General features: G+C 43.3%; 1 protein-coding gene across 1 annotated transcript in view; it reads left to right on the top strand.

Annotated features, from left to right (window-relative positions):
• Positions 1 to 8,395, top strand: part of hoxb9a (homeobox B9a) — a 32,578-nt gene extending 24,183 nt beyond the window's left edge. Inside the window, exon 2 of the mRNA XM_080777131.1 lies at positions 5,773 to 8,395. Coding sequence (XP_080633257.1) covers positions 5,773 to 6,008 — 236 coding nt within the window. The 3' untranslated portion in view covers positions 6,009 to 8,395. The remainder of the gene's footprint in view (positions 1 to 5,772) is intronic.
• Positions 8,396 to 23,010: the final 14,615 nt, after the last annotated feature.

Genomic DNA, 23,010 nt, shown 5'->3' with positions numbered 1-23,010 from the left:
GATGTTGTCACAAACACAGTAGGCTAGTTATGGCTCCAGGTGACACATTTTGAATGTAGATAATGTTCATCAACTACAGACTAAAGACAATACATATGTATATATAATTAATGTAGTAATGTTCAGCAACTACAGACTAAAGACAATACATATTTATATATAACGAGTAAGACGCGCGAACGCGGGAAGCGAACGCAGATCGTAAATAGCTCCATATATATGGGCACAAAAGGGGCCAGGTCCACAACAAACAAATCACTCAGCTCCATATACAGTATGGGCACAAAAGGGCCAGGTCCACAACAAACAAATCACTCAGCTCCATATATGGGCACAAAAGGGGCCAGGTCCACATATACAGTAAGCGATGCAACACACTCCATATTTGGATAGCGGGACAGACACACGGACGGACGGACACACGGACAGACATGATCTGCTAGGTCTCATAGTAAGTGCTCACTGCATGCGTTCGCAATTAATGTAGTAATGTTCATCAACTAAAGACAATACATATTTATATATAATTAATGTAGTAATGTTCAGCAACTACAGACAAAGGCAATACATATTTTCTTGGAAGAAATGAGAATTGTGTGAGAATCGTGATCTCAAAAGGAGAATCATGATTTGAGTAAGAAGGGGTGCATACTTAGTTTAGACTATAGTCATTGGTTAGACATGAGTTAAGGTTAGGTTTAGGTGTGCTGCCCCGTGGGAGGTTAGGGTTTAGGGTGAGGGTTTGAAACTGTCTAAACTAAGTATGTACCCCTTCTGGAATGAACACAATGGATCTGACTGCACTTCAAATGAAACCGATCGTCAACAAAGTGTGAAACTTCCCAATGACATCACTTCCTATAGATGGGGGCAAAGTGACCTTCAAACAGAGGAAAAAACACACGCACGAACGCGTGTGCACGTACACACACACATAGTCACACACACAATCTGCATATAGCCTGCATGCTACACCCACACACATACAGTATGCACACATATTATGTACACATGCAAATGTACATATGTGCACAATTACTGTACACACACACACACACACGCACATGTAGCTACATATAATAAGCCTTGAACCCGCATCCGTCGTGACCTGGTTCACACACACATTCTTCATGCCTAAACCACACACACACACACACACACGCACACGCACACACACACACACACACACACACACACACACACACACACACACACACACACACACACACACACACACACACACACACACACACACACACACACACAGAAGAAGACCTGGTTCACACAGATTCTTCATTCCTAAACCAGATGTTGCCTCTCTCTCTCTCTCTCTCTTTCTCTCTCTCTCTCTCTCTCTCTCTCTCCATGGGAGCCTTGAACTCGCTGCCATTGGTCGTCTGTGATGTCAATCACCAGGAACTGACCTATTGAATTATTACGTCATACTGCCAGACTTAAAACATCATAATTCTTTATAAGTGACGGTGCAGCAAAAAAAAAAAACTGAAAAAAAATAAAGGGCCACGACCTTAAAGTCTTTTAGAAGACACTTTTTTTTCCCCCTTTCGAAAAAAAGGGAAAGGCTTTCGTTATCAAAGAGCAAACTCTTCAAGGTACTCTTCAAAAAGTATCAGTTTAGTTCATAACAGAAGAGTTAAAGAAAATGTAATATGTTACCAGTTGCTTCAGCTATAAATGAACATTATACTTCAATGGAAAACATCTAACCGAATGGCCTAGAGCTATTTTTTTTTTAAATGAACACTGAAATACTACATTCATAATTGTGTTTGACTTTAAAAAGACTGTAAACTACTGTGTAGCACACATGACGCAATTACTGAATGTCAAGTCTCCAGATTTTCTTCTGAATATTATGACACTTAATATTCACTACGACACTATGCATATTAGGAGTAGTGGTTCTCAATCATTTCTTTTAAAAGGACCCCTCCCCCCCCCCCCCCCTCAAGCTCATAGCACGGCACTTAGTGCCGCACTATGAGCTTGTAGATCTGCTATTTTTCAATAGCTAAAGTTTAACATAAACAAAATGGGTTAAACTTGAAAGATGCAATCCTGCAGAATTGCGAGTGTGGTTATTGTTCAATTATAACATTATGGTTGTCTATCTCTGTAGAAATACTGTTCGATTAGAAGAGTTGAGTTGGGCATGATGTCACCGTATACTGTCAAATCAGATGAGGGCAAAGCGCACAAATGCCTAGGAGTTCCAAGAGTTCCAAATTGTTGGCCAATCGGACGGGAGAATAGAGAGTTATTGCACGATTTAAAACGCTTTCAACGACTTAAGCGCTGGAGCGCAATACCAATAAATAGTCTGCTTGTCTATGATAACCTGGACATCTGGGAGAGCTCTCAGCCCAGTAGTAACAACTCAATAGAAGGAAGTGTATCCATGACACCAACAGGTCAGAAGCTTCACACAGAGACCAGAGACAATGAAGGAAAGATAAGTTGTTCATCTCAGAACTTGCACAAAATTATAGCAACTTGGAGAACGCATCAACATCTACTTAGGTTGAACAGCCGTTGTTGTGTTCTAAACGGAATGGATTCGGCTCAACTGTGGGTGTGTGTGTGTGTGTGTGTGTGTGTGTGTGTACCTTTGTTTTGTCTCACACTTCGGGGGTTGTGGGGCCTGGGAGGAGGGGGGGGGGCTGCGTCCATAAAACACCACATCGCGACCAGACGTCCCGAGGAAATGGGTTTACGGCCCCGCTGTATAACGCGCGCACACACACACACACACACACACACACACACACACACAGGGAGAGAATAGTTTCCTTAGCATACACACCCACATTTCCTGCCATGCAGTCCTGCAGTATCAATAGAAGTTCCTAAATCTCTCTCTCCCTCTCTCTCTCTCTCTCCCCCCCTCCATCATGCTTGCTCAGTAGTCTCTCGTCCATCATGCTTGCTCAGTATAGTCTAGTCTTGGAGGTTAAGGATGAGTTGGAGTTTTGGAGCTCCATAAAACACGTCTCATGGATTTCTTCTCCTCAAGGACACGGCCGTGACTCAGCCTGAAGCTTTTCAACAAAAGGCTGTCAGGCTCACTGTCGCTTTTATCTTGTTCTGTCTCATACACGACGGATTGCATCCAGGCTGTCTGCTGCACACATGGCTGTTAGCTTAGCGCTGTTAGCTTAGCATTCAGGCTGTCTGCTGCACACATGGCTGTTAGCTTAGCACTGTTAGCTTAGCATTCAGGCTGTCTGCTGCACACATGGCTGTTAGCTTAGCGCTGTTAGCTTCTAGCTGCTACATGACATAATGCCAAGGCCTCGGAGCGGCAGCTTTTTGTCCCTTACGGGACACAGTATCTCTGTCATTGTATCCGTATGCACAGCAGGCCTATTCCTGGCAGTGGTTCTCAACCAGTGGTCCGGGGACCACCAGTGGTCCTTGAGGAGGTTCCAGGCGGTCCCCATGCAGCTAAATGATGGAGGGTTGGTAACCAAATACTGGTCCATTTGGTCCAAACCGAGGTTCTTCTAAATAAGGGCAAAATGTAGTCAGATATTAAGACGTTCAGATGAATACGTATTTACAGACTCACTGGACCAACCAACCTGAACACACTGCAAACACAGGCCTGGCTTAAATAGACAGGACACAGGTGGAAACACTGACCAATCAACACTGGGATAGGCTGAAGAACTAGGACACATGTGGAAACACTGACCAATCACAAAACTGGTTAGACAAGGCAGGTGTAGCCTACAGAACTACAGGGAAGGCTCAGACATAGCTTCCCTGTGTTAGCTGATCTCAGTGAGTGGGAGGGGTTAGGTCAGGCTTTGAAGATATGAGGGTCCCTTTGGTTGCTTTGTTGTTGTACTCTGTAACCGGGAGCCAATGGAGGGAGCGAAGGAGGGGGGGGGGGGGGACATGCATGTGAACATTTTGTCTAGGTTGTAGGTTTGATTGTGTGGCCCAACATTTAATGTTTAATGTTCTGGCGTATAATTTTGTCAGCTATGTTCCAGAACAGAAACACACACACACACACACACACACACACACACACACACACACACACACACATAAGTAAATAGGGTAAATATTCACAAACTGTTTCAGACTGACAACCAAAGAGCCAGAGGATGTTTCCATTTCCTGCGTATTAAATATAAAGTAGTTTTGGGCCATAACTCTCAATGACGACAGGCTCTCAGCAAACCGTTCTTTTTTTTTGGTTGGTTTTTTTCAGCGTTCCACGCAGACATGTGCTGTCAGCGTTCCACGCAGACATGTGCTGTCAGCGTTCCACGCAGACATGTGCTGTCAGCGTTCCACGCAGACATGTGCTGTCAGCGTTCCACGCAGACATGTGCTGTCAGCAGCAATGTACTGTGAGCTGGAACAGTCCCGCGCTGCTCCATGTGGCACGGTTCCTGCGCGCGGGCGTGTCAGGGATATTATGCAAGTTCTTTTGACTAATGACATGTCATATGTATAATTCTGTGCAGCAAAACAAATACTGAAATCCCTCTTACTGTAAGTCCTGTTCGCAGCGAGAGTGCAGAGGGCCAACGGAGCATGATGAAATAAAATGCAGTCTTATGGGGGGAGGGGGGGAGGGGATTTAATTAGGAACACCTTTTTATAATGGCAGGGGTCTTTATAGGCCCAAACCGCACCAATGATTAGTTGCGTGAAACCAATGGCCGTTGCCCCAGGAGTTGCATTGGTGTGACATGTCCTTAAAGCTGTTTTGGTGCAAGGAGTTGCGACTATAGCCTGCCTGGGAAGCATTCCTTTTCAGGTTTATGATCTATCTGTGCACGGCCCTGAGTACAAGGTTCTAGCTGGGGTCAAACCACTTTCATTCAGTTGGGTGTAGCTAGCAGCTGGTTGGATGTAGCTATAGGTTCGTAGCGCTCCTGAGTGTCAAAACATCAAGTACTCTTCACCACCCTGAAATTACACTGAAACTAAAGAAACTACACCACCTTACAACTACAACTACAGCGTCATGGGGCGGCCATTTTGGTGGTGTGCATTGTCTGCTGGCGGCAAAAGTGCATAGCGACGTGAGCTGTGATTGGTCCATGCATGCAGACAAACCCTGCTCTAGATTGAGCTGTGATTGGTCCATGCAGACAAACCCTGCTCTAGATTGTGTACTATAACTGATACTCTCTCTACCTCTCTCTCTTTCGTCATCCTTATTCATACACTTAGGTCTTTGTTGATGTCCTTCGGAGGTTTTTAATAAACAAATGTTTGTATTTATGTGTTTATATGTATTTGGGACAAATAAGAAGAAAACTAATAAATTGCTGGAATTTCCTTTTTGGACTTTGCTTCTTGGAAATTTATCTAAGTAGGAAATAAATAATTGGATGGAGAGTAGAGGTGTGACTGTTTTTTGTAGTTTCTAAGATTGAAGTGAAAGCACGACTATTGTTTGAATATAAATACATGTGAAAAATGTAGGACTTAGATGTGTTCACAAATATGTGGGAGTATGACGGTGTACTTTATTTTCTTTAAGTGGCTCTTTTGGATTCTGCCCTCCCTCAAATGATGTGGGACTGGGAATCACATTTGTAGATTTGTTTATTGCAGTTTGTGATCTATTGGTTGAAAGAAATGTAGCAAACATGTGTGTTGTTTTTGGCAGCACATTTGACCAACATTTCTCGTCTTAGTTTTAGTCGACGGAAACAACGTCGCACTTTTCTTCATGAATAAACTAATTGTTAAACATCTCTCTCTCTCTCTCTCTCTCTCCAGACGACCCGTCGGCCAACTGGCTCCACGCCCGCTCCTCCCGTAAGAAGCGCTGTCCGTACACCAAGTACCAAACATTGGAGCTGGAGAAGGAGTTCCTGTTCAACATGTACCTGACGCGGGACCGGCGCCACGAGGTGGCGCGCGCTCTCAACCTCACCGAGAGGCAGGTGAAGATCTGGTTCCAGAACCGGAGAATGAAGATGAAGAAACAGAGCAAGGACCAGCCCAAAGACTGACGGACACCGACCACACACACACACGCGCGCACACACACATATGTACATGACACGCACACAAACACGCACACAACGCACATGCGCACAAACACCCCCGTTTGTATTACTATAGACATGGACACTTTCAAAGAAATTAGAGAAACGGTCGGATGGCACCTTCTAATGAGAGCGCAAAATCTCTCTTGGAAGCCTAACCCATCAACTTCTCTAATATACGGCAACCTTCCCTGTGTTTCCTCACCAGTCCGATCCAGAAGAACACAGTTTGCCGGCCACTGCTACAGAGCTGACAATGAGGTTATATCTTCCCTTCTTCTCTGGAGTCCTGCCTCAAAGCAGACCAGAGGTAGAAAACTATATCGTTCCCTGATGTCATCACTAGGGACACATGCATCAGTAAGCAGGAACTGGGGATGGCAATGAAGGACCGGGAAGTCTGGCGTGGCATTGTGAAATCCATGATCTCGACCGTGGTCGAAAAATGATGATGATTGATTACTATACTTGTTGGGGACATCAAACTTCGATCTACAAGTTACCAATCGGGTTGTGAGGCTCGTAGATCGCAGTTTTCTTTCTTTCTTTTTTTGCTGCTCCACACCCGCACGAAACACTACGTATAGATCGGGTGCGTATCTTTAGTCCGACGTCCTAACAGTCCGACAACACGTAACCGAGTGACCCGACCCCAAACCCTAAACCCTAGACCCTAAACCCCAAACCCTAAACCGAACCGCAAGCGCTAAGCACGGGTGAGTCTTAAAACACATTCCCTCCCATTCACGAGTTACACGAGTTAATTGATTGTAGAACAGCTTCCTTCCCAATAACGAATTACACGAGTTACGTTTTCATTGTTTAATTCGCGTTTTTAATACGCTTTAAGTTCCCATCGGACAGAGTGGGATATAGGTGACGTGTTCAGGTGACGTCACCGCAAAATAATTCAGTCACACCGCAAGCATGTGCAAAGGGTTCTGGGAAATTGAGTCCCAATGCATTCCAATGGCGGTGGCGGTGGCCCGTTCCTCCTCCGCTCTGTTGTTGTTGTTGATTTGTTGCCACTTTGGGTTATTTTTCAACACTACGACAAACGATCACACCGTTTAAAACGGAACGAAGACGTCGACGCGGTGCCTCTTCAAAGGTTAGTGAAATGTCAGCCGTCAACTCAACGATCCATTCATTCCGCGGCCACACGCGTGTCTTAACAGACCGCGCATGTCGGAACTAACGGTACGTCGGAACAAACGTATACGCTCCCCGTATCGATCAGGCATAAAACCGATAACCTCCAAACGTCTCTAAAGTAGGCTATAGTAATGTAACGCGCACGCACGCACGCACGCACACACGCACACAAGCGCACAGGCTCCATCTACACCCCCTCCCCCCAGCCATTTCGTTTACAGGCCCTATATCAATCAAGGCAATTGATACAGCTGATCAATAAAGGACAGTTGATCATCGGACAGGACGGGCTGATCGGTAACAGGTCAGACTGACACGACAGACCAAAACCAAACCATGCAGGAACATGTCCCGTTTACAGACCATGAGGAGAACACAGAACCGTTGTGGGTCGGACCTGGAACTCATGCCGGCGTTTTTTGATTAAGAACCTTTTCGATGATGGAGCGACTATGAGGATTCTTAACCCCCCCCCCCCCCCGTTCCTCAAGAGAATGGATCGAACTCCTTGTTCAAAATACGTTGTGGACTGAACCATTTATGGACGTCCTCGATGAATCGATGCGTCATATCATATCTAAATGTCTTACGTTTTCATATTTTTTACATGATCTGTACATTCTCTTTGTTGTGTTGTGTTGTTATTTTAGGCGTTATGTTATGTTGATATGAAAGTGAGAATAACTCTACAGAATGCCTCTTTAACGTGCTCTAAAAGCACAGAGACGACCGGGCGGAGTCCCCCAGGGCTCCGTACCAGGTCCTCTTACAGTGTTTCCATCCATAAACCTTTATATAATAAACACTACATATTATTTTCAGTCAGGGATACCAATTTCTTCCAATCAGGAAAGAGAGAGAGAGATCTCAGGATAAAAAAGTGAAATTGGAAGCGAAGACACACACACACACACACACACACACACACACACACACACACACACACACACACACACACACACACACACACACACAGAGAGAGAACATTGGAACCACAACAATTCACGTTTCAATGTCCTGAACGCATATCAGTCTCATCTCTAGCCTATACATTACAACATACTATCAGAATATATGGAGATATTTAACACGTATTTTAGCAAGAAAACATGAAGTATCACTTTACAGCTTTTAACTTTAAACTAGGCCATGCACACACAGAGAGAGAGAGAGAGAGAGAGAGAGAGAGAGAGAGAGAGAGAGAGAGAGAGAGAGAGAGAGAGAGAGAGAGAGAGAGAGAGACTGGGAGAGAGAGAGAGAGGGGTAGAGAGAGAGAGAGAGAGAGAGAGAGAGAGAGAGAGAGAGAGAGGATGGTAGAGAGAGTATCAGTTAGGAGGCTACACAGTCAGTCTCTCATTCTCTCCTCAGCACTATTCACGATGTTTTATTACGTATTTATTGCGTTCCGCTGACACCGGCAGTACGTCAGTGGCGTAAGGTGCTGAAACCACGATTCACACAGCCGTTAATAACGCAGCGCGAGGAACGCGCGGGAAAGTGGAGGCGGTGGGTTTTTTTTCTTTTTTTGCCTAAACGTAAATCTTTCTATTTCTTGTTCTTTCTATTCTATTATTTTTTTCCTTAGGTGTTTCTGTCTCATTCCATGCCATGCTCTAGGCGTTAATTAGAAGCAGCTGTTAATTAGATGACTGGCGTTGATTAGAAACAAGACTTTATATATATTTTTTCCCTCCAATCTTAAATTAATTAACAGATAGCGCGGAAGGAACGCACACGTCAGCAGCGCGCGCTGATTCCCTCCAATCCGCAGTGATTCCACTACAGTAGGCTACTATAGGCTGTAATTAATGTGATTAATGTTAATTACATTAATCCATGTTATTAACGCCTCTGTCTGCTGATCACCTTATCAATGGCACAGACACATCGATCACACGCACGCGCCAAATGCTATAATAAATAAACCAAGCGAAGTTAGCGAACCTAATCTATTTCCTCCAAGCTTGGAGGAGATACAGACAGACAGACAGACAGACAGACAGACAGACAGACAGACAGACAGACAGACACGTGTGCATTTTACGCAAAGCAATTACAAACGGTAATTCATGATTACGAATAAATTTAATCTAATTAAAAAAAGAAGATAAGGTCGCATTTTATGTATAATCAAAACAAGACGTCTTCTAATTCAGACCTTGTTGACGTTGCCTTTTATTTTATTTTATTTATTTATAAAACAACAACGTCAGTGCAATTTAAATGATAATAAACCACGACGCAGGCAATTTAGAGACATGAGAATTACACTTAATTTAAATGAATGGTGTTTTATATATAGTGCTGTGCGTTTAAAATAGGGGGGTCGCTTTTTAATTCTCACCACAGCAAACCGCGCGTGCAGAACAAGTCTAACCCAAATTAGATCCCAACCGTTTTCTGTTTCTATCTGTCAGTGCAACCTTTTCCATGTCAAGGAAGGGAAGGACCCCCGGAATTATGCGTAATTGGCCGCGGACCCCCATCTGAAAATATCCGCGCTATGAGCTTGTAGATCTGCGATTTTTCAATAGCCGCCCGGAATGGACTAAGTTTTTATATCCTAGTTAATTTATATCAGGGAAATAAATAGCTAAAACAAACAAGAACAAAATTAATAAATAGGTGCATTTTCTCAATGAGCCACACATATACAAACAGCTTTATGAATGGATGTTAAGTGGAATTAAAGTGTATATTTATGTCCGCTGCGGAGGAGGGAGGATTTAAAATATGAGCGTTTTATTGGCGTTTCTATAAAACGGCGAGTCTCGAGCCTTCGGAAACACGCACGGATAGCCTCCGTGCTCCACGTGCGTGTGTGTGTATATGTGTGTGTGTGTGTGTGTGTGTGTGTGTGTGTGTGTGTGTGTGTGTGTGTGTGTGTGTGTGTGTGTGTGTGTGTAGTCCGTCCGTTACGTATAGATGTTAACGGCTTTCTGCTGCCCGCCGTTTTATGAGCCGTCCGTAAAACACGCTCCGACTTTACAACTCCTCCGTGGTGTGTGTGTGTGTGTGTGTGTGTGTGTGTGTGTGTGTGTGTGCGTGTGCGTGTGCGTGTGCGTGTGCGTGTGCGTGTGCGTGTGTGTGTGTGTGTGTGTGTGTGAGAGAAGCCCATTCAGTATGACAAAAAAATGCATACATAAACACATTTTGGGAAAAAATGAAATAAAAAATAATAAAAGAGAATAAAATAGAATAAGTTATTAATTAAATTTGAGTATAGCACCCCCCTCACGCACACACATGTATAGGCCTATTTTAATCTTTAAATCTGCATTCTCGCTGAAATAATGAGTCTTAAATCAAATCATTAATTGAAAGAAATCACATTAGGACCTTTTTTCCATTCACAAACCGATTTAAAAAGCGGTAATATTTGTATTACGTCTTTATCTTTCATTTCTGTCCACAGAACAATATGCTGCACAACAACAGATTGTCTTTGTGTACAAAACACATGTTTACATGATTGTCTGCGCATGCCTCAAGTTAGCCGTCATTTTAATATGACGTCATTGGACGTCATTTCGTCGTTTAGATCTCTGTGTGTTTGTATGAACTATTTTCTTTTTTTTTGGGGGGGGGGGGGGAATATTTTTTCTTTACTGACAAAAATTAGCAGTTTCTTTCTCGATAGGGAAATATTTCTAATTTATTGTAAATATTAAGTGAGTAAAACCTCAATCGTGTATTTTCAGTTGGAATGATTTTAAATATGTTTAAAAAAATATATGTTTGTGTTTATATTGAGGATAAAAAATGACGTCATGCTGTAATATAGTTTTTTTTTTTTCTTCTTTTTTTTGGTCCATATGTTAATTTTCTAGGTCAGTTTTCTCGTTATAAATCTTCTCGGTTGTATAGAAACTTTGTATCTGTTGTTGTTATTATTATTATTATTATGGTCGGTCGCATTAATTATTTGCCAGGCAGTCAGTGTTATATAATATTATATTGTTTTATGTACGGCGGACATTAATAATTATAATTAGATTCTTTTCTCTTTGAAAACATTTCATCATGATTTACAGCAGATGGTCCTAGAGGAGACGTTTCACTGCAACATCTGGACATGGATTCTTTATTACGCACGCGCGCACGCACACACACGCACACACACACGCACACACACCCACACACACACAGCCTATAATAATTGTGCTGTCCGGAAGAATTCACATTCGCTCAATTTTCCTTTTGTTTTTCCCCCTAAAAAAATCAGTGCTATTGAACATTCTTGTGTGTTCATTAAAATATATATTGAACCAATTAAAAAGTGCTTAGAGGGGGAAATAAACTCCTATATTATAACTCCACTTGAGCTGGATGTTTTTTGTTACGTTTTTTGTTGTTTTTCCTGAAAATTTTACAATTTTGAGGTGTTCTCTTCCAGACAGCATATATGCTGCAGAATTGTGAAATGTGTCACAAAACATAATTCCTAAAACTCTCGGGGGACTGACTTTGGGACACGGTCTGTTCTGCCGACTCGGGGGACTCACTGACGGGCTCAGTTTGCGCCACGTGAAGTTCAGACACACCCGGCCCGGCGGTGAAATGTGTCTGTATACTTCAGCTCGCGCCTCGCCCGTCCCGTCCCGTCCCAGCCTGATGTTGTTGTTATTGTTGACGTTCATATTTCTGACGTGCTCGACCCGATCGACGAACACGTCAGGCCTATTCCTTTAATTATATTTCACTGCGCACGCCGTGCACGCGCACACGCATGACGTGATATGATCCAAACCAACAACAGTCATCAACCCGAACAACCAAATCAACCCCAGGGCAGAACAATTAACATATTGTATAACAGCACAACCCTCCGGATCCAACATGCCGTTATTATAAAACACAGCAAGAAGGAAACAAATAAACACACAAAATGTCCACTTTCTAATTCAGACTGTTAGTTCCTCATGGTTTGTTGTCATTGTGTTGTTTACCGTGCGATGGCACTGCTGATAAAGAAGATGATGCTGGAGTCCTATATTAAAATGAGTTTACGATGACCTCAATTACTTCTCATTAAAGTATATAGCTTTGTAATTGTACTGTGTATACTCGAACCTCTTAAAGTCTGTGTTTAACTTGTGTTTGACTGCTGGAGTATAGGCTATATAGTATAGCATATGTTAGTGCTTTCTGAGATTGTGAGGAGAGCTTCACAGCTTAATTCTGCTATTTTCTGTGAAAGCTTTCCCCACAATTCGGATGCTGTGGTTTCAATATTTATATTATTACATTTTCAATACGTTATAGTCTAGATATATATGCTGTTTCAATCCACTGAATATCGAATATTTTGGTATACCCCATTATGTGCTAGCTTTACAAGTTTGCCAGTTTGCCAATAAATCCTTGTTATTTTATGTTTCTATTCGGAAAACAAGCAATCTACAAGTTCATCTGCTATATTTTGCACGCAGCAATACCTCCTGCATGAGCTTGTAGATCGGCTACATTTAAATGATAATATAATAATAATTATGTACAGATTTTGAGAAACGGTTCCTTGTTCTATATTAACTCAATAATGGGTTGAATTATAAGATGTCGCAACCCCGTGATCGTCATTATAAGAAATGTTTGAATGAAACATTGGGATAAATGGGAGTGAGTGTTTGCTGATTAACGACAGTTTGTTTGCAGTGTGATGTGACTGACTGTGTGGGAACCGGTTCATAGCTTCTCCTCTCTACTTCCATCCATCCAGCAGCCATGCAGCAGCCAGCCAGGCAGCGGGACACGGAGCCAGATAAGGCCGCCATGTGGCGCTCAGATGTCCGCTCCTCTCTGCCGCTTCAAGCGGGGCGAGCAGAGAGATCAGGGCGTCAGTTTGGCTGCGACACCAAAAGACTGACTGTCATATAAAATAAAATAAAGAATGAACGCCCACGCTCACAACCAACACACACACACGCACACGCACACACACGCACGCACACGCGCACACACGCAGTGCAGCAGGGTGATGAGTGCAGCCATTAGAAGAAGTGCTCATTGGGTCCATTAGAAGTCAGAACAGAGACTCTGGGTTCATGTGGTCTGGCGGAGGTTCCGACCGGAGAGAACAACATCCTCTCTCACTGGGAGAGAGAGAGAGAGAGAGAGAGAGAGAGAGAGAGAGAGAGAGAGAGACCCCATGTCTCCACCATAACAACAGTATAGCCGCCATGGAGGCACTACAGACTACAGACCAATTGGTTTCAAACTGTAATGTCAATATTCATAATAGTCATAATATGCATTATAAAATGAACAGCAGTCAACAGTATATGGCTACAGTGCATGGGTCCCACCCAGACAGTAGACCCAGCGGTTCCAGCATGTGGTTGCCAAAGTGGGGTCCGGGGACCCCCAGGGGTCCTTGAGGGAGTTCCAGGGGGTCCACAGCTAAATTATATACGGTAGTTGCGGAACCAAATGTCTGGTCTGCATGGAACTCTTAGACTTAGAGTGTACAAATGGTTCCAAATGGTTCCATTTGTACACTCTCAGAGTTAAATTAACTTTGATTTTACAATATAAATTGGGTGCCATTAAATGGGGGTCTGTAGACTAATATGCATGTCAAACTGTGGGTCCTTGAAACTATACGAATCACTGGTCTCTGGAATATATGTTCTAATGGGGGTCCACAGGCTGATATGTCGACTTTCCTTGACATGAAAAAGTTTGGGAACCACTGCATAATATAGTCTAATGTCAATATAATTATTATAATAGCCTCTGCATTAGGCTATAACTGAACAGCATGAGTCACAGAATGTCTGAGGCACTTATTGTCAACATTTAGTTTTGGGGATTTCAAGATGGAGCTCCCAGTTTGACTGACTATAGACGCACGGGGAGTCTCCATTTGATACAGTTGTATTTATATTATTTAATGTCTGCTTTGATTGATTGACCTAATAGTTTATTATAGACAGACATGTGGAGAAAAAAACCGCAGCAGAGTACAGTCGAACATTTAGTCCAAAAGGCACTTATTGTCAACATTTAGTCCTAAAGGCAATTATTGTCAACATTTAGTCCAAAAGGCAATTATTGTCAACATTTAGTCCAAAAGGCACTTATTTTCAACATTTAGTCCAAAAGGCACTTATATTGTCAACATTTAGTCCTAAAGGCACTTATTGTCAACATTTAGTCCAAAAGGCACTTATATTGTCAACATTTAGTCCTAAAGGCACTTATTGTCAACATTTAGTCCAAAAGGCACGTATAGTCAACATTTTTTTTTTGATTTAAATTAGAGCTCCCAGTTTGATATGGTTGCTGTCGGGAGGAAACCTCATAACTCCATTTTTTAGGGTTTTTGATTATTTTTGGCAAAAATCAGTGCTATTGAACAGTCACCATTACGTCTGTGTGTTGTTTCAAAAGTATTGAACCAATGGAAAGTAGTATAAAAAGTGCTTTGGACAAAACCTCTTAACTCCATTGGACCCTCAAAATGTCTGCTAAAGCAACAAACTCCACCACCTCTCTCCCTCTCATGGAAGTAATTGACAATATATATAAGTTACAACATCAACTTTGAGGAGGCTGTATTGATTTGTTTTAAAAAATATAAGGTTTTCTTCATTTCCTGAAAAATGTATATTTTGGAGTTATGAGGTTTGTTTGTTTGTTTGAAAAGTTTATTAGACAGAAAAAACAGCAACAATTAGTCCAAAAGGGACTAAATGCACAAAGAAAGTCCTCCCTGTCTTGTTTCCATGTGCTGTCGGGAGGAAACCTCATAACTCCAAAATGTTCATTTTTCAGGAAATGAAAACCATATATTTTTAAAACAAAGCAATACAGCCTCATCAAAGTTGGTGTTGTGACTTAATTTATTGTCAATTACTTCCATGAGAGGGGGAGAGGTGGTGGAGTTAGCTGCTTTAGCAGACATTTTGGGGGTGCAATGGAGTTAAGAGGTTTTGTCCAAAGCACTTTTTACTACTTTTCATTGGTTCAATATTTTCGAAACAAAGGGTGTTCAATAGCACTGATTTATGCCAAAAAAAAGAAAGGAAAATGGAGTTATGAGGTTTCCTCCCGACATCATCTCATATCTCTGCAGACTCAATTAAAAGTGTTTGTGTAACTTCGGACCCCCTGCTGCTCTGTGTGGTCTGAACATTTACTGCAAGAGGAACTCATTAGTTTTTTATTAATGTTTTTAGTGTCAATACTAATGGTTGTTGTATAATGTAACCAGATGGGCCCGGCGTCAGACCGTAAGGATCCATTTGGTTCCATTTGCAGTCAGTCAGTCGCTGTGCAAATGACATTGAGCAAAATGTACACCATTTGCACACTGTATAAGTTTTACCACTAAGGATTGTGTTACGTCCGAAAAGAACAGTCTAGAATGCACCATGCATTGATTATTATTGATAATTAACTAATTGCCTATACATAATTACTTCATAATAAGATTACGAAATACGATTTTCAAATATATAGGCTATAGATTTGAATATGAAGATTATAATGCTATATACAGAATGAAATGTGTATATGAGGTTAAATCATAAATCATTGTGTTTAGAATAAATTCTTCTAGACAAATCGTCTCCAGACTCCATGAGGGTCAACGTTATTGGATAATTAGCCTGTTATTGTTAGTCAGATAAACAGCGCTAGAAACATTAAAATATTCCTGCTTTATATATATTGTCTATACTTGCCAGAATGTGAACCCAGACATGTTGAGTATACACCAAGGTTTTATATTAGAAATGTTGAGTAGGGGTCCCCTGCAGCATGTAGAGAAACTGCCGGATGCTAACTTCCATATGTTGAGTAATTTTTCATAATTGGCATAATATGTGACCATACCATTAACAACCTATAGAAAGCAAAAAAATATAATTGCATCATGTTTTATGTAGCATGTGACACATGTCAAACTATAGGGTTTGCTTTTCACAAACACACTCCTTGGGCTAAAAATGGCCATAGCAACATCAGTTTCTATACATGCTGGGGACCCATCAACATTTCTAACATCAGTTTCTACATGCTGGGGACACCTACTCAACATAAATAACATCAGTTTCTACATGCTGGGTACCCATACTCAACATTTATAACATCAGTTTCTATGCTGGGGAGTGGGGACCCATACTCAACATTTCTAACATCAGTTGCTACATGCTGGGGACCCATATAATCAACATTTCTAACATCAGTTTCTACATGCTGGGAGTGGGGACCCCTACTCAACATTTCTAACATAAAACCTTGGTGTAGGCTACTCAACATCAACATGTCCGGGTTCACAATGGGGCTCTATGGGCTGGCAAGTATAGAGTGAAAATACAGACATACAGGCCTAACATTCCACTTAGTAACCAGTTGAACCCCATGCAGGCAGCATCCATGTCTGAGCCAGGTGGGGAAATATGAGACCTTAGCCTCCAGACTTGACCCGCTATTTTACCGAAGAGGTTTGATCATAGGGGGGTTGGGGAGGGGGGTGGCGGCGGGGGGGGGGGGGGGGGGGGGGGTGGGCGGCGGGGGAGGGGGGGACGGACGGCCGATTAGCCTACAAAGATAACTCGGGTTCAGTTTACCATTAAAGTCCAGAGAGTTTAAAGTGAAGTCAAACGTTGTAGAGATACAGCATTTCTCCATAAACAATCATTATTCGCTCTAGAAAAAAAACGCAGATTGCATGTGATTCAAATATATCTATACAGCCTAACTACAACTAAACTATACCTAAACCTAACCCTAACCTTAACCTCAGTAAAACGATACCTAAACCTAACCTCAGTAAAACTAACGCAGTGGCGTTTCCAAGAGCCCTGGTGACCGCTGAGCCATCTGATCCGCGGCTCAGATGGATTTCGCCCTTGCTGTGATTCAGGGTGATCTGAGGTCCTGGCGGGGTGTGTCTGTGTGTGACCCACTCAGGGTGATGTGAAGGGTCCTGGCGGGTGTGTCTGTGTGTGACCCACTCAGGGTGATGTGAGGACCGGGGTGTGTGTCTGTGTGTGACCCACTCAGGGTGATGTGAGGTCCTGGCGGGTGTGTCTGTGTGTGACCCACTCAGGGTGATGTGAGGACCGGGGTGTGTGTCTGTGTGTGACCCTGTCACGGCCCCTTGGCCTGGCCTGCAGGGCCTATGCTGTCTAGTGTACCCACTCAGGGTGATCTGAGGACAGCCTGCGCCTTCCAGCCTACAGCCTCTCTCTCTCTTTCTCTGGATCATTGATGGAACACTATATACTAGACGTGGACGCCAGTGACACGTCGGCGCTGTGAATCTAACACTGCTCTATTTGCCGGGAGGAGGGGGCGGGGCTGGGTGTCAACCAGGCAGCTATATAGAGCTGTCGCAGTCCCTCCCCCTTTCAGAACAACGAGTGGCCCATAGGAAATGAATCCCAATGCATTTTTCCAGAAATAATTTATTTAAAGACCTTTTAAGCGTCGTACGAAGCCAACTCGTGACAAATCATGACAACACACACAAATTTTGGACCAAACAAATAATTACAAAGAAGAAAAACAACAAAAAAGGGTTGTAACCTGCCGTTTTTTGTTTGTTTGGCCCGAAAAATTGTGTTTGTTGTCATGATTTGTCACGACAAAAGTTGGTTTCGTACGACGCTTAAATACATTATTTCAGAAATGCCTATGGGAAAAATGCATTGGGACACTGGGCCACTCGTTGTTCTGAAAGGGGGAGGGACTGCGACGCTCTATAGCGGTTTGAATTAAACTGTGGACACTTTTATACACGTTTAAACGGAGTCTATAAGTTCAACTTATAGACGCTATAGGAGGGTAGATTGATTGATTGATTGATTGATTGATTTTGCAACGAAAGAAAAGCACAGGAAAATGCTGGTGTGTTTTTTGACAACCCTGCAGAGTGTGTGAGAGAGAGAGAGAGAGAGAGAGAGAGAGAGAGAGAGAGAGAGAGAGAGATGAGAGAGAGAGAGAGAGAGAGAGAGAGTGAGAGTGCATAGTTCAGCTGGTGTGTGTGTGTGTGTGTTGTTTCTGAAGAAAACAAAGTGTCACCCACACACACTCCAAACAGACAGACCGGCTGAACTTAAGTGTGGAAAAATACAGACGCCGTCCCTCCGTACATAACATGTGAAGAGTTAAACGCTCGCCCTGCTGTGCCGTCACCACCGGAGGAGCTTCGCGATAGGCTGATCATTCCACGTATAAATTAATATATATATCATAATACACTCATTATTATTTCATATATTTAACCAATTTAGGCCTGATATCGATTTTTTTTTAAATTCTAAATCATGACAGTTTTCTGAAATACCTCATGTTTCTATGTCAGTGGTTCTCAATATTTCATGTCAAGGACCCTCAAAAATTATCTGAATTTGACCGTGGAGCTCCATCTGAAAATATGTTGTTCCAGGGACCCCCCAAAGATTTGGATTAAAAATGTTTGCTGTGAAAGAATATGTTCAAAGATTTGTGCCACATATTCAAGATTTCTCAAAAATAGCAGTCCTATACCCGCACAGAATGGGTTAAAAACACAAGTGGGTACAAATCTATATCCTAGTTACCATGAAACATATATGACCGTTGAAATATGAATTTGAACAGAACACTACAAACTACATACTCTCAGCCCTGCTGTGAATGTGTTACTAATATATTTATATCCAACGTGATCCATAGCTGCACGCCGGCATCATTCACACACTTATTATGGAATATACTGTTGTACGAACGGACGCTCTGCGGTAATAGTTTGTAAAAGAGGCAGAGTTATGGCTCTACGGAGAGCGGAAATATTATACTGTACGTGTCCGAGATGATGAGATATGAGAGAGAGGGAGAGTGCTTTAACAAAGCCCTTATTATTACATTTACAGTATACAGAGTTAGACAGACATACAGACAGACAGACAGACACAGAGACAGAGACAGAGGACAGACAGAGGAAACAGAGAGACAGACAGATGGGTAGGTTCTGGGTGCCTGTGGTCGAGAGCATTCTGGACTAATTAGCGCTTCTATTTTGAAGCTCGAGCCAGCAGCGTCGAGCTGCTCTGCACATGTCTGAGACGGGAGAGAGAGAGAGAGAGAGAGAGAGAGAGAGAGAGAGAGAGAGAGAGAGAGAGAGAGAGAGAGAGAGAGAGAGAGAGAGAGAGAGGATGGGAGAACGCTCGCCCAACGCTCACCCAACCATGAGGGCCCAGTTCAATAGGGGGTGTGACCCAGGGACGTGCAGAGAGTGTTAGAGGGGCGGGGGCTGAAATCTCGTAAGAGGGCACTTTTGGACAAAATTGTGAAAATATAGCTGATCTACAAGCTTTGAGAGCTTGTAGATCAGCTATTTTCGGGGCGCAACCCAGCACTCCTTAGCTAGTGGAGATGCGATGTACGACCACAAAATATCTGTACCATTTATCATTTCTGATTGGGTGGAAAGGTAGACCCACCTGAACACTGTTTGATAGATGGATAGATAAGCTGATAATGATGATATACCGTATAAGCATCTTCTATGCAATTCAGTTTATAGGGATTTGACCCTCCAAAGAATGTCGCCTGTGCCGTGCACATATATTCGCCTTGCCCACCCTAGTGTGTGTGTGTGTGTGGGGGGGGGGGGGGGGGGGGGGGGGGCTCGCGCCGACCTCGCACCGACCTCACGCCGGCCTCACGTCGACCGCTGACCGTGGGTGGTTCTTGTTGAACCGTTTATAGGCATGACTGGTTAAGGTTAAGAATATGGTTAGGTTTTGAGATAATTTTACTGAGGTTAAGGTTAGGATTTTGAACCGTTTTACTGAGGTTAAGTTTAGGAATAAGGTTAGGTTTAGACATAGTTTTACTGAAGTTAAGCTTAGGAATAAGGTTAGGTTTAGACGTAGTTTTACTGAGGTTAAGGTTAGGATTTTGAACCGTTTTACGGAGGTTAAGTTTAGGGTTAGGTTTGGAACCATTTTACTGAGGCTAAGGTTATTCCTATAGCCATAAGGTTATAAAGGGTGCTCCACTGGGTCTAATCATTCTATCAATCTAGTCTAATCAGATGGCTGTAACTCTCCCCGGGTCCATTTCTTGATGCCGTCAGAACGTATAACCTTCTGAGACAGGCAGCACAGATCCTACTGAACACTCAGCGCACGCAGACACGCACGCAGACACGCGCGCAGGCACGCACGCAGACACGCACGCAGACACGCACGCAGACACGCACGCACGCTCTGTGATGATGTCACACTGGACCCAGCTGGCCCGCTGACTGGCTGACTACCGTCAGGCGTTTGTTGTGGAGATGAAATGAAGATTAATTATTAAGTGTAATTGGCTGTAATTGGTAATCAAAGCGAGTGGAAATTAATCCAGGCTCGGTGATACGTGCGTCACCATCGAGGTTCACTCAGCAAGCATCCTATTGGCTGTGAGATCAGAGGTTTCACTCAGCGAGCCCTCCTATTGGCTGAGAGATCAGAGGTGAAGGGTTCTATAAGAGGACGTTGACAAAATGCTGCCGACGCTCCCTAGAGCTTCAAAACTTCAAAAACTACAGGCCCTCTAGAACACTAGACATATGATAGCCATCGTTCTCATGATAATAAAAATCTAAACATTTTTAAAAATTGCCATACGATGATTTCACTGGTGGACAGGTTTCTGAACTGCCCACAGCCCTATATGAGACACAGTCTGAAAAGAATTGTGCCATTTTATCATGATTATTAGTATGGACTGGAGTGCGGACCTATTGGTAAATGGTGCATTTATATAGCGCCTATATATCCAAGGCGCTTTACATAGATTGTGCATTACATTCACCCATTCACACACACATTCATACACCAATGGCGGCGGAGACCATCCAAGGTACCAACCAGCACATCAGGAATAATTAGGGGTTCAGTGTCTTGCTCAAGGACACTTCGACACTAACTCTGGTGGAGCCCGGGTTCGAACTGGCAACTTTGCGGTTACCATCCAGCCACTCTACCCCTGAGCCACCGCCGCCTTTTATGAAGATAGGTTGAAAAGTGGTGAAGTGGTCCTTTAGGGAGATGCATGCAGGTTCATATAGTAAACTGCAACCTATACGGTCGCATGAATGGCCTCCCCCTGGCCAGCCGGGGCGCCTGATGGAGGGGAAAGGAACTGGTCTCTATACTGCCTCCCCCTGGCCAGCCGGGGCGCCTGATGGAGGGGAAAGGAACTGGTCTCTATACTGCCTCCCCCTGGCCAGCCGGAGCGCCTGATGGAGGGAAAAGGAACTGGTCTCTATACTGCCTCCCCCTGGCCAGCCGGGGCGCCTGATGGAGGGGAAAGGAACTGGTCTCTATACTGCCTCCCCCTGGCCAGCCGGGGCGCCTGATGGAGGGGTCTCTATACTGCCTGATGGAGGGAACATCATTACCCTTTTCCCCGCTAAAAAAAACGTATATAGTCTGCATAATTTGTCGGGAAGCGACGCTGCCAAAATACGTATCTACGTTTATTCAGTTGTATAAATGGGTTCGATTCGATCTAGTGGAAAGGCTACTCACATTAGCTTCGGATAGCTATCTGTTGTTAGCGTAGACACTGGACTGCACCATCTTCATCTTCGGTGTAGACCTCCTTCCCTCCGAAAGACCTTGTCCCGTTCCCCGCTGCGGGATGCTCTCTTTTCAGAGCTCCTCCTCCTTTCAGAGGCTCCGCCCAGCGCAGCATGTTCACAGCCAGCGATCAACGTCTTTTCTCAGATGAGGATCTTTGTATAGATCATTCCCTGTTAGTGGAGAAGGAAACACGTTTCAAATGAGTGTTACAAAGTCACCTTCCTTATATAGTCGTATACGCCAGGTGAACCGCTGCACTACGCCCATCTCTGCCACTCTGACTCCGCCCATCGCTGCCACTCCGCCCATCGCTGGCACTCCGCCCATCGCTGCCACTCCGCCCATCCATTTAATGTTTGTGTTGCCACAAATGTATGTCAGATATGGCGGACATTTGACCTAATTTCTCCTTTCATTGTCAATGGCAAACGTGTGCGGGGACAAAAGCTGTATATAGGAGGGGCTAGCGCCCCATTAGAGATGTCCCGATACAGTACCTGGACATGCGGCCGATACTGCGGCCTGCATGTTAATATCACAATACTGATATAGTATTTATTTCAGCTGTTATATGTCCAATGTAGTTATGTTAACAGTTCATAAAGTTATACCTAAATGCAATTGAAATTCAATAAAAAAGGTTCCAATTCAAAAATAGCTATAAACTATTCAGGGGTTCAATTAAATTATAGCAAAAATAGCCGATCTACAAGCTCGTAGATCAGCTATTTTTGATACGACAGTAATATGCAATGTGGCCCCTCTGGAGTGAGTGTGGAAATATGGTGGCCCTCTCCATCGTCAAAGTTGCCCACCCCATGGAAGAATGAATGAATTACAATGTAGGCATTTGGCAGACTCTCTTAATCCAGAGCGATTTACATTAGGCAATAACAAAAAGCATGGCAATAAATCACATATACATAAAAAGTAGTTATCATGAAACATGCGTAAGCTAAGAACGTAACAGTGGAATATCTATATAATGAAATATATATATAAACTACCGTATACATATATTATACTATAAATATATGTAGCCTACTATAAAGTGCTATGACTATATCAAATGCAATTTTAGTGCTGTCTAGTGTCTACGTAACATCTAAGGGGCTATAAGGCAAGTGCTACGGGCCATGATGGAGTCAGACTAAGGCGGAAATGAATGAATTAATGAATGAATGAACGAATGAACGAATGAACGAACGAATGAATGGATGAATGGATGGATGGATGAATGA

This window comes from Protomyctophum bolini (assembly GCF_963924005.1).
Source record: "Protomyctophum bolini genome assembly, chromosome: 11".
NCBI lineage: Eukaryota > Metazoa > Chordata > Actinopteri > Myctophiformes > Myctophidae > Protomyctophum > Protomyctophum bolini.
The sequence above is the reverse complement of the archived record's forward strand: the minus strand, read 5'-3'. Positions and strand labels throughout refer to the sequence as shown.